The following is a 13,729-nucleotide window of genomic DNA, read 5'->3' as shown; positions in this document are numbered from 1 at the left end:
TGAGTCCCCTGCAGAGCACCACAGGCCATGACAGAGGACATCAGGCAGAGCAAGAGACTCTGTGGACACCTCAGCTCAGTACGACTGACATTAGACCACACACGGCCTCCCAGAGCATCTGTCAGATCTTTACATGGGGTAGCTCAGGCCTTACACTGTTCAGTGTTAAAAAATGCAGAAATCCTGAACTGCTCTAAAACATATTGAGAGCAAGCTCTACAGAGGAATAGTATTGAGATCCTTTTCCTCCACATGCTCTGGTATCCAAGATTAGAGAGGAAAAAAATAAGGAAAAAGAGGGAAAACTGAGGTTTCCTAGGAAAATTTCCCCGGAAGGAAATGTTGAGATATCTGCAAAAGAAAGTTAGATTGGGAAAGAAAAGTTATACATGCAACTATCACAATAAGCAGAAAAATTAAGGAAAGACAGGGAAAAGCTGACTAAGGGAAGGAGCAATGGGAAAGCAGCAGGCAATATTTTAGTCTACTCATAGGGTTTTGCTCAAGTTAAGCTGTTTCTCTAAAACTGTAAGCCTACCAAACAATAATTGCATTACACAGGTTTATAAACATCCTCCTAATACAAAGTGGTTTGGCTACAAGCCCAGGTGTGAATTGCACAGTGCACAGCACAGAAACATGCATTAGAAATATGATGCCACCATGGCAACTGACCACACTGGGTACCTCTGCCTTATTAGTGGATACCTTGCAATAAGTTAGCCCAACTATGCTCATTTTCACTGCAAGAGCAGGTTTGCAAATCACTTTGTTCTAAACACAGGTGCACAGAGTGTCTGTATGTGCAGAACTCCACCAAAAGGATTAGAGTCAGAAACAACAAACAGTGATTTTACCACAAACATAGGGTGTGCCTCTACCTGTCACAGTAGGTCTGGAAGGCAAGAGTATTAACAGTTCTGGAACTAAATCAAGGTGTTCACATTACAAAACAGGAGAGAAATCTTGATATTTTGCAAGTGTTAGTCTGTAAATTACCATTCTCCCAATCGCCCAGGTTAATGGATTTTCAAGTAGCACTACCTGACCTGAATTGTGCCCTGTATAAGGCACCATGGGTGTGCTGCCTTTAGTTGTGCTGAGCTTCACTTTTGACACCTGAGACAGCAAAAGGCAATAGGAAAAGTAAAAGTGCAATAAAACAGACAGAGAGGGAGATGAAGGCATAACAGAATAACTACCCCTGAATAGCAAGACCTTGGAGAATCTTCAATTTGTCCCTTAAAGCAGACACAGTGACCATGCATTTTGATGCTTGTTGTAGCATCCCATTTGAAATAATGTGTTTAAAATCTAACAAACAAACTAAGGCATAATGATCTTCACTGTCCAACTGTGAACAACATGAACAGATGAATAAAGTATGCTTTGGGCAAAGAGCAATCTTTCAAAATATGAAGTGGATGGATTATCTGCACTTTGTGGAACATTTTTTAAAAAATCTTAGTAATATTTGAAAGAGGGAGTTTTCCTCATACCCATTGAAGGCAGTTATTTTCACAGTGAGCAAATTAAACACTCACAACAGGGAAAAGACTATTGTGCATCTGAGAAGGGGAAGCCCCTCCCATCTCCACAGAATCAAACAAAATTTCCACATCCAGAAACATATTTAGTCATACTTTGTTTACAGAAGAACCTTGAAAGAGATAATTGTGCTTTTTTTGTCCTTACAACTATGTGACATCCTTGAGAAATTACTTATTACATACTAGCAATTTCATATTTGTAACATGCATCTTCATGACTATCTGGAATTCTCAGAAATGCTATAAAACCAATAGTATTTATTTTTGAAGTATCAGCTGTGGGGGTTTTTAGCTATTTTTTTCCTAAGAAAACAAACCTTTGCAACTGAACTGTTTGCATCTCTTTTCCCATGCTAATTGCCTTTGGACTGGTTAGCAAATTTAGGTCAAATATGACAAACTCATAGAAATCTCAGTATGTTTTCAGCTTCAATAAATTGTTGTGAAGTTACTGGCAGTTGGTAAATGAGGGAAAAGCAGGCAGAACTCACCCATTATTAACCTGTTAGCCACTAGCCAACCAGTGCAACAACCTGGCTGGAGATCCAGCATCAACATCACATCCCTGCTGAGCCAAAGCATGCTGTGCTCTGCCCTGCCTGCCGAGGGGGATGAGCCAAGGGTGAGAAGGTGGGAGAGAGCTGTTGCAGAAGGGGAAGGACATGCTGGACATGTCCTGGCACTTGCAGCAACCTGCCCACATGAACGTCTTAAGCCAGCTTTGTCACCAAAGCACTGCCTCTGAAATAACTGTTTGGAGACTTATCTCCCTAAAACAGCATGTCCCATGTAAACTACAATTCTTTCAACACAGTTGTTTCCTTTCTTGCCACACAGCCTAACATTTTCCACTGCCAATCTGAATTATTAGTTAATTAAGTTCCCTGAGCCAAACCTGTACTGTAGTTTCACTGAAGGTAAATTTGTCACCAATTCACTCAGAATTTTTTAACATGACTTCAAATGATAACTTTACATGGTTCATTTCATTTGGATTCTTTGGAAGTTTTAGGGCGATTCATTTACCTGTGTTATGCATGAGGTAATGAAATATACCCTTTCTTGGATTTGTGTACAAAAAGGAATTTGAATTGATGAAATCTTGATACATGGATGTCCCTCAAGAGGAAGTATTATGAACATTTTAGTTTTAAAATGGCTTTTATCAGACAACATAAAAATTCTTGGGGATTATTTAAATGAGTGATTACCAGCAGCACTACAGACTTAATAAGAGCAACAGTGACCCATGGTGGTAAACTTCAAACTTTTGCCTAAAGGCTCACTGAGTGTAGCAGCAGGATTTTTACACTGAACCCAAAATTCAAAGAAACAGGAACATTACCATTCTCACAGCAGTACTCTCACCTCTGTCAGATATCTGCTAGCAAGTACCTCATCTTGTGCATCTATCCCACTCCTGCAGAAAAGATGCACCCTGTACCCATGCACAAGCCATCTGCTGATGGACATACACCAGGTGTTGCACTCATGCAGTAGAAAAACTTGGATTGCAATTTAGCAAGCTACATTCCTGGACTGAGTACTATTAGAATCAGACAATTTCCAAGCCAGCAGGCACTGCAGAAAAGTTATGAACCCCAAAGAATGCAGCCATGTCAGCTTCCACATTGTCACACGTGCTTTCTTATCTGAAAATGTGATGGTTTATCTTATTTTTAATTTTTTATCTGAAGCACCAGTGCCAGGTGTAGTGATGCATGGATTTAGTTTTAGTTTTCAAAAGTTTGCTTCTCTAGCTTGAACCTGGGGTCTGGGGAAGGTTCAGACTTGACAGAAGACAGCTTCTCATAGTGTCCTGCCAATGTAATTCCTCATGTAGCTACTACAGTTAATGGCATCAAGGCTGTTCTCAAACTTGGAGATTCCTTTGAACCTGACAACAAACCAACTTAAATGGAACTTTTGCTGCGTTTGGAAATCTTCTCCAGGAAGTACACCAGTCAACTATCACAAGAACAGAAAACTAACCAAATCACAACAGACCTGAGCCCCAGGCTCAGTGAGTTAAAATCTTTTGTAACTCTTTACCAGCAAGAGTAGATACCGAGTCTGCCTCAGTTCACAACTGCTGTCAACGTCAGTACTTTTGTTTTGACTGTATCTGAGGTTACTGTTTCCATTTCCACCTAATATAACAAAACTTTTGAGTAAAAGGTTTGAGTGAAAAGTATTACTGAAGTACTTCAAAATAGATATACCTGCCTTCAGGTCTCAGTTATTCCCATCTTTACAACAGGAAGATGTGGCTACCTAACTGGAGAAATATCACAGTGAAAGAATTTCATTCAACTTGTTAACAGCTTATCATTTTATTTTGCCTTCATTCAACATTAGTTAATACGACTCTATGAGAAGGGCTGTATCACGCCTTCAAAGAACAGAGGGCTTCTGTGCACACAAATAAAAGCAAGAACAGAAAGTTCCAGGGCTGAATTCCCTGAAAAATCAATCCTGAAAAAACAATTATATAGAAGTGTAAATCAATAATGTAAGATAAAAAAGAGAAGAAATGCACTCAGGACAGAGGTGGAAGAGGTATATCACTCTGTGTCGTACAACTGGTTGAGTGTTGGTTCTCAAACTAAAGTCTTCTTGTTACCTTGCTGGATTCCTCCAGTTGAGTGCCTCGTTTCCAGGCCTCGGAGAACATGGAGCTGACAATACTTTGGGAACGGACATGTCCAGCTGGCTGGGTGTCAGAAACTCCACTGTCAGACTGATTAGAATGATTTGATTGAGATTCTGTTCAGAAAAAAAAATTAAGAAACAATTAGCATATGTTTCTGAATATAAGAGTAAAGTCAGCATGCTTATAATGCAAGTCTGTGTGACACTTATTGGTCACTGTTGTTAAACAAGTTATCCCACCAAAGGACATTGCTCCCAGTAACTACTGCATAAGCTCTAGCTCACATTTAAGCCACTACTGTCTGGAAAATAAAACAGGGCAATAGATCCCTGGTATCAATCAAACCTGAAGCTACACAAAGATGGCAGCATGTCAGATACACCCCAAAGTAAAAACACACTGCAGTTGTATGAGTTCTGAAACACCCAGTAGCTCCTGCACTTCGGGAAAAGTCATATTTTATGTAGTGCATGCAGCCTGCTCTCTCCAGCATTCCTCCCCAGCACAACCTTAGAAACAAACACTGGACACAGGCCAAGGACAGGCAAACTACACTAGCCAAGGCAGGAGACTGCTTCCAGCAACTCATTCCTCAGCAGAAGAGAAGAAATGATGAGCTACCCAACACTACCCAACACTGATGATGCTCTGGGCCCACAGGATATCTTGAAAAGACAGCAGCCACTGCCAGACCATTTTATTCAGCCTGGTACCTGCTTTCTGTGTAATCCCAAACTGTGCTAGGAAAAAAAGAGCATCTAGGCACAGGTTGGAATGCAGCTCTGGCAGAGCATTCATGGCTGGTGGCTGTGGCTCAGCTTCCTACAAGAGACACTTGATCAGAAAAACACCCAACTTGGATAGAGAAATTGTCAATAACCAAGAACTTACTGCTACACCTGGCAAGCTACACCACACAGCCAAAAAGATGCCTTCCCAGTTGGGCTGAACTTGCTTATCTCATTCTCACAGCCTACTTTCTGCACCTGTCCAATTCAGTAGCATTACTTCCTGACCTGTGTCTGCAGTGGACAAAACACTCTCACACTCTATTGCACATTTTCAATAATTAATCCAGCCCCTGAGGGTTCAGAACAACCTGGCAAAGCATCAGTCACCTCTGAACAGTGAAATGACACTATATAAACCATTCATCAATTTTTAAACTGTTATCTCCTCCAAAAAGTCAGTCCCAGTCCTGCTGAGAGGTAAACAGGAGCACATTACTGCAGACAGGTACAGTCTGACATAGGAACAGAAACTGTATTTTTAAAGCTTGTCTCTAAAGCGATTGTTTGGATTTTTGCCTTTGGAGAGGGACTATCTCTCATTTTCCAATCTCGAATATTTCAGTCAACAAAAGAAGCTTAAAAGCTACAGATGCCCATTCTATGCATCATTATAACACAAATTTGATTTTTCCAATAGATGAAACATAGAGGAACTGGGAATTCAAAATTATATTTCCTCTTCTCAGTATCAGAACACTCTTCTTTGGAGGTGAACAAGAAAGTACTATGTGTTTCAAATACATACACCACTGCAAGTAATATAACAATATAACTATTTACGTGTTTTTATGTTAAACATAAAGTCAGTGGTTTAGACTAAACATAGCATAAAAGACTTTGGAGAAACCGTCCATTTCCTGCAATGGTTTCTCTTTTGAAGTGTCCAGACAGCAGATGATAAAAAAGGTAATTAAAATCTTTGTATTAGGAGATAGATCACATTATTACCTGGCAGACTAGATGAGCTGGAACCCGACTTGATACTGGAGCTAGACAAGGAAGTCCAGTCATATGCTGATTCTGTTCTCTTCAATGCTTCCTGATAGTTCATGTATAGTTGCTTCCCATACTAAGCAAAACGACAAACAAATTTAACAGCTGTATATAGTCTGTGTACCCTTTTCAGACTGTTGAGCTCCACCTCTGGCTTCTCTACTTCACGTTTTTTCCCTTCCAGAAAGCAACAACAGGCTCTCTGTTAAAGGAGCTCAGGCAATATTTTGGGGTTTTTTAATTAGTGAATTGCTGAGAGAAAGAAAAACAATTTATTTATGCTGGAAGAGATAGTGTCAAGCAAGAAATGGTCCAATGAATAAACTAAACCAAGCTGGGGATCTTAGAAAACAATTCTATTTTCTAAAATCTGTAAGGGAGCTGGCTAAAATCTCTCCATGATGCGTGGCAGTTAGAACTTTGCCATGTGACAGGGGTGCAGCAGAAACAAGAAGAAAGGGCCCAATTACTGAATTATTATAACAACAAAGCCTAATAATTTTTGCTAGGAAATGAAATATGTAAGAAGACTGTACAGTTCATATTCAGAATAGTTAAACAGAGAGAAGTTAGATTTAACATGTATTTTGCTAAGTAACTGTAAATAGTTTTAAACAGGTGATGACAACTCCTCACAACAACAGTGCACGACTGCCTAGAGGTTACCTTAGCAATGCGGATGCCATTGATCCACTGGTGTAGAGTTCTTACATCATCACAGCAAAGATACTTGATATACTGGGATTTCTTCTGGATCTGAGGATGCTGCAGAAAAATTGTTAACTCTCATCAATACTTTAATAGCTAGGAATGCAAGGATAGTTGTTGAGGTCTATACAGACAAACAATGTTGGAAGCTCTTCAACAGAAGTCTGCATTTGAACCCAGTTAAAAATGTTTCAGACTATTTCAGGAGGTGAATTTCAGCGAGGATTGCTTCACACAGGGATTGGCAGTGTGTCCAGTGTGCACCGACTTCAGGTTTGAAACACTAAGAGAGGGTAAGTCTTCCATTACTTTAGGGCTTTAGTACTGTCTACCTAACACCAGCCTTCTGCACCTCTGAACTAACCCACTGCCTGAGGGAGACAACTAACAGTTCACCTTTGGTCACATCAAAAAAAAAACCCTAGAAGGAAACAAACACTCCCTAAATGACATGCTGTTAAGCATAATTCCATTTTCAGCTTGTAGAGCCTTCCAGGTTCCTGCTGTACTGATACAGGGCTATCATCTAAAATACTTGCTGCTCCCACATGCATGTATAAAAAAGAAAACATGCTGTATTTATAAATTCAGAAGTCAAGAAACAAATGCATATTTTTCAGAAGTCAGACACCGCAAATCATTCTGGATGGATTGATTATTCAGTTGCTTCTTGTCCATGCTGTAGAAGTTACATGTCTCTCAGCTGTTGGGGTAACTCTTAATACTCAGGTTCTTATCATTTCCTCTGTTAGCTTACAGTTCAGTGACACAGTTTTGCTAGATGATCGTAGGTATTTAAGTTTTGCTGAAGACTCTCAGAAACATATCAGAGGACTTTTCATCTCTTTTCAAATTATTTTATCCTGTTGTCTTCAACACAATTATTTCAGTATGAATAGAACATGTTTATCTCCATAAACAGAATATATATAACAGACCTCCTTATGCTATTAGATAATTGCTTTCATTTTTCACTTCTAGCCTCCTTCACATACAGGTTGTGTAATGAGTCTATATAAGCACAATTACTTTGCTAACAAGACATCTTCTTCCTGGACGTGATCAAAAATTTGCTTGTATAGAAATAAGAATCTCTCAAAAATCTATCATTTAGGACCAAAGAGTTATTATCAAATACTAGCACACAAATGCTATATTTAACAATATAAGCACAGCACCTGGCTTGAGCAGAGTAAGTTTTGATACAAACAAAGGAAGCGAACACAAAGACAAATCCAGAGAATCAGACCTTCAGTTTGTATTTGCCATTCACCTCTCCCAAAACATGTCCATGTTCATGTTTTGGGAGACACTGCCCAGTGTAGTGAATCTTTGCAGCACAAAACTGTATTTCTAGTAAAAAAATGAGTGTGATTTCTATACATTCATACTAATATAAAACATTGATGTAACATTATAATAATTGAGGAAGGCAGAACTCAATCCTGCTTAAGATAATAATTTGGTGATTCATCAGTTCCACATTGAAAATACAGCTTCACTTTGTGTAAGTTATCCAGCTACCCCATTAATTTACTTTAAGGAACAATTTTGACATATTAATGAAGACATGAAAATGTTACCATCAAATTTTATGCTCAGAATGCCAATACTTCTTTAAAAAAAATCTACTTAAGTCTGTTTTACTCTGTGAGGTCAACGAGTCTGAAAAAATAATTCACTATCAACCAGTCCAAATGATATGGACAGAAAGCAACATGTAAGCAGACGAAATCAATTTACTTCAAGCAATTTATAAATACTTACAAACACTGACATTTTTGGTTGCATTCAATTAACTGCATCAATGACCTATAAGAACATGGAAAATACTTCTAGTTTCAGCTGTGTGCTTTCTCCATGAATATCAGGTCCCATATTTAATATTCAGTGTCTACCATAGAGTGGGCTCAAATGCATGTTGCCCTGTCTATTTGAAGATGAAATCCTTTTTCAGGCAGTGGACAGCCTCACACTCCAGATATATTAACCAGTCTAATGTACTGACATATACACCACCGCATGAGCTACACATCAGGGAGGGGAAAAGTGCAACTATAACCATCTCTTGCTACTGGCACCATTTTCAAACCCATGATGACACTTTACTTGCTGTGAACACAGTGTTTTAAAATAGCTTTGTACCCAGTTATCTTGCAGGAACCGACACCATTCTGAGCACTGCGTGGGAGTCAAGAGAAACTGGGAGATGTGTCGATGCAATTAACCCTGACGTACTCAAGTTATTCTTATAGTTTAAGATCAGGTCACCAGTTTTATAACAGTTTTTGCTACTTGTTCTTTCTACCTGTCCTTTATACTCAGAAGCTTCTTCCTTTACAGCATCCCTTTTCCCCCAGATTGGGCAACAAGGGTAGACTTGAATCTCTAATATAAATTTCTGCCCAGCTCTGGACCTACACTCTGAGAAGATGGCAACTCCCCAAAGTTAGCATTTCAAGGATATTATCTCACTGAACCTAAACTGTTGTAAGGTATAGGGTTGCCAAATGGAAAAGAAGAGTTTAGTGTATGTTTTAGAGTATGATGAACAGTTAAATAAGACTGGTGCTCATTAGTCTGGAAATAAAACAATTCAGAGCAATATGAAAACATTCACAAAGTCACAAGGAGCACAGAGAACAGGTGACAACTGTTCACTAACTGTTTGTGTTGTATACAAGAACTAGAGGAAAATAAAATGAAAAGCATTCAGAAGAAGTAAAAGTGTATTCAAGGTATACCATGTTGCTGCAGCGTTACCTTTAGTACTAAACAGTAGTCTGTGGGTGCTTTGTATTTGTTCCGATAGTCCTGTCCATAGTAAACACTGACATGGTCTAGCTGCAGAAAGCACACAAGATCCCTTGAGACCTATGAAAAACAAAAATAGTCATTCACAAAATATCTTCAGAAGAAATCCACACACATTGACAAAATCAGCCTAATGTTAAGATCCAATACTAATAAAAGGTCTAGCTAAGGTCAAATATTAGTTTCCATCTGATTAGAAAACTACCAATACAAGAAGGAGATACAGCCATGCATAAACTCTTGTATCAGACCTTCATTTTTAACCAGCACATCCTTTTTCACATTCAGTCTGTTTTTTGTTTTGTCCGCATTTTGCCCTTTGACATTTTACACTGGGCTACGAATGTGCAGCCAGAGCAGGTATCAGAAGAAAGTAAATATGATTGGTGGACCAGGAAGTTAAGAGCTGTTGGTTACATTTAATCTCAGTAATAATTGAGTTGTCCAAATTCCAGTGTGACTGTGAGTAGAATTCTAAAGATGTTTGGCAGTGATCGTAGGGCACAGAATTTCAACAGGCCACTTGCATACAGATTGTTTTAACAAAGCAAAAGGCTGTGGAAAGAACATCTGGCACGTATTCAACTCTAAAGGGAGTTGATGCACTGACAGAGATTTCCTCTTCATTGCCAGCTGTGTGGGAGGTGGACTTCCCGTCCTGTTGATGCTGTCGAGATTGATGAATTCATGGACAACTTGAACTCACAGTAGTTCAGCCCTGAAGATGTGATATATTTGTAGCAGCTTTCCATTTACTTCTCATTATCAATACACAGAACAGCATTGACACTGAAGAAATGGTATTGTAATCATCAGTTTCAAAAAACATAGCACCAATTGGTCCAAGAAGAATCCCATTTATATGAATTAACTAAACCCAGTGAAATTTTTCAGACTGTGGATTTGGTCTGATACTCCACAATTGGCAGTTGCAGTGCCATTTGGTCCTCCATTTCATTTATGCTTGAGAAAAAGATAGCTTCTTAGGTCCACCAAAAATTTTTCCTCAAGTACTTCTGATCACCTAACCCTAAACTCACTCAAAAAGCAAACACTTACCTTCTTGTATTTTTAAATTTGGGGTTATATCCTTCACAACAAGTGTTGCCACAGTAATTTACACTATATTTCTATAATAAAGTTAGCTTTCTTAATTAAGGATGTGGCACTAGGAAAGGCACAGCTAAGTCAAAATTTAAAGTCTCATATGCACTAGTTACCAGCAATAAAGAATTCAGGGAAATTGCTTTAAAATAGCATACCTTTGCCTTCCCTTTAGGGACATAGTAGATTCCAGAAGCCCGAAGAAGAAAGTAACGTTTCTTCCAAGACTTCTTACCATCCTCTTTCAGCCACAAAACTCCCTCAATCTCTGGCACAGTTACAGAACTTCCACAGAAACATTCCTGCCGATAAACACAGTGGTTTGGGAAACAGACAGAACATAGAGCATACATTGGTTTGGTTTTGATGACTGAAATCCTTTATCTAAGGAATGAGCACATAACAGGCATAGCTCTTTTTTTTCACACAGTGGTATGAATTACAGATTAATCATAGAAGTAATAAGGTGCTTAGCACCTTAGCATTGGCTCAGTGCAACAATGACAAAAAAACCCCATAGCAGTTACTGAAAAGATTTTCTAACCACTGCAGATCAGTAATAGAGCCCCCAATGGCTTTACTGGCTTTAAGGTCCTGAGGTCACCCTACAGATACAGCCTCATACGTGTAAGCATCCACAAAACCTAATTGCACATCCATCAGCTACAGCTACAATTCATTCCAGGAGTACTTTGCTCCTACTAACTGCCATCAACACTAGAACTTCTGTCAAGGTTCTATTTATAAAGAAGTAACAGAGAAAAAAAAATGCTTTAAATACACTCCAGATTAATATGCAGCACAGAGACTTGTGAATAAACCTAGAAGATAAAAAGAATAAGGTAGAATTGCAACTCTCTGCATGCCATGACTTCAAGCATCTTTTTGATCCCCAGTATACACACAAACCCTTATTAAAACCTGTATTAACAATATACTAAGAACATGTGTATGCTACTAATAAGTTAAACTGTATTAAGTTTAATCCAAAATTAAATACTCAAAATATTTACTTTTGTGTGACTATCATAACCATTATTCTGGAAATCAAGTGAAACCTATGGCACTTCAGACATGTCACAAAAACATTCAGTTTTCAGTTTATGAAGGCCATGCTTTCTGTTTGCTTTATTTGCTCCATGCCCATGGTTCTGCAGACTGCTTAATATGTTTGATATAATTACTTTTTTGTCACTCGTTTTTAAAAATTCAATATTTGGTTTTTCTTTTAAATGTAATTGAAACAATTCTTAACTACTTCGTTTATTAATAAAATTTAAAATATTAACTTAGACCAGTCACTAAAACCAGTGCTATAGAATTCTGTAGAAAATAAGAATTTTGAAAATACTATAAAAAAAATCTCTACCACCAGAGGTCAAAAACCCCAGGTGACAGTTCAATAAATGTCAACAGGTTTTAGCCCTAGTTACAGGCAACCTCATTTTGATTATCACTGTGTATGGTATTTTGGATACTAAACTAAATACAGAAACTTTATATTAACTGATTGCATCTGAAACAGTGTAACATGAAAATAGCCATTTATCTCAAATATAACACATTCCATTCACAGTCTTCCACAATTACATTCAGCTCCGTCCATCAATTCCAATCACCACAACCTTCTGGAGTTTAGCTTCAAGCTCCAAAATTATCAGTATGTCCTTTTTGGTTTGGCATTCCTACCTCTAGCAGCACCTCTTTATTTCTGTCTGCCATCTCAGAGGTTTCTTTCTTCCCCAGAAGATAGTTCTGTAACAAAAGAAAGCTTAGTATTTCTATAGGCATTCTGAAACCAAGCCAAATGATATTTCTTGTTCTCCTTTCTGTAGCAGTAAGAAAAAACCCAGCTATTATCTAAGAACAATGTGTGAACTAAACAAAACTTTGTAGTTTAACTGAAACTTTCTGTCAGACTGCTAAATAATACATTGCTCTAACTTATAATCACCTTTACCAGAACTATCAATCAGTCCATACTCTCAACAGCCTCACAACAACATTGTCCTAACTTTCCATGAATCAAACAGTTGTCTGTTACAATGCATCCAAAAATAAAAATACTATGAACTTGAAGATCCCACAATAAAAATATAGAAAACCCCAGAGATCTTTAAACTTGTTACACACTGCCATTATTTCTGCATTCAAAGAAGCACACACAGAAGCAATGTACTTTGTTCCATCTTGCCCTGACAGTTTTGCTGAATAAAAATATTTATTTTTTCACAAAGAATTAACAAATAAAATACTCCTCATCTTCTTAAAGGGAATCTAACTATACACAGGTATCATATCTTATTAAATAAGTCTTGTACTCTTATTCGGTTTGGAAAAGATTAGGGCAATGGAAAATATAATCTTCTTAACCCCTAGCTCTAATACTGGAAAAACCCCAAATATTCATAAAGTTCAGCCAGTTCAATATTTTAAACCAAGTAGAAATGTTTGGTTTACACTGGTACCTCCTTGTTGACAGTGCCTACCATATGTACTGACAGCAAATGTATCAACCACAAGCTTTTAAAAAGGACGTAGAGTTTTGCTGCTTCAGTGCAAAGCACTTGAATAAGACCTGGTTTTCAGTTCTTGCTGAAAAAAAAGTAAAATCAAGTACTGGTGTTGTCCCAAAGGATGAGCTTACAAAACTGATACCCAGTTTAAATCCAAGAAATTAGTACACAGATGCCATATAGATATAAAAATAATCTATAACCCCAAATGGAACACATTAGCTAAGAATTAAGAGAGAGATCAAGTGATATGATATTCGGTTCTTTTCAGTTCAAATTCTTCAAAGAACAACTTTCTCCTTTGCTGTTTCTTTTTCTCCACTCCCTTACAATACTGAACTGCTTCCAGATATCAAATCACTTGAGAGAAGAGAAGTCTTTGAAGCTATTTGAGAGAGAAGTGGGGTCTTTGGTTTCCTAGCCAAGGAACAGGAAATACAGGTGAGTACCAGGTCCCAGCTTCCACAGGGACACAGGTTCTCTTCTCTTCATTTGCCATGTGACCATGGAGAAGCTATTTTTGTCTTCCCCTTCTTGCCAGCAATGTAAGAACACAGTGGAGAATCACTACTATTAGCAATATCTGTCAACACCTTTCTG

General features: G+C 38.1%; 1 protein-coding gene across 1 annotated transcript in view; it reads right to left on the bottom strand.

Annotated features, from left to right (window-relative positions):
• Positions 1 to 13,729, bottom strand: part of RAPH1 (Ras association (RalGDS/AF-6) and pleckstrin homology domains 1) — an 86,264-nt gene that overhangs the window by 8,440 nt on the left and 64,095 nt on the right. Inside the window, 6 exon segments of the mRNA XM_027636757.1 lie at positions 4,174 to 4,316; positions 5,943 to 6,063; positions 6,654 to 6,752; positions 9,459 to 9,569; positions 10,772 to 10,915; positions 12,303 to 12,368. Coding sequence (XP_027492558.1) covers positions 4,174 to 4,316; positions 5,943 to 6,063; positions 6,654 to 6,752; positions 9,459 to 9,569; positions 10,772 to 10,915; positions 12,303 to 12,368 — 684 coding nt within the window.

Source organism: Corapipo altera, unplaced genomic scaffold, assembly GCF_003945725.1.
Source record: "Corapipo altera isolate COAL_440 unplaced genomic scaffold, ASM394572v1 45, whole genome shotgun sequence".
Classification (NCBI taxonomy): Eukaryota; Metazoa; Chordata; class Aves; order Passeriformes; family Pipridae; genus Corapipo; species Corapipo altera.
Note: the sequence above shows the minus strand (reverse complement) of the source record. Positions and strands in the feature narration are given on the sequence as shown.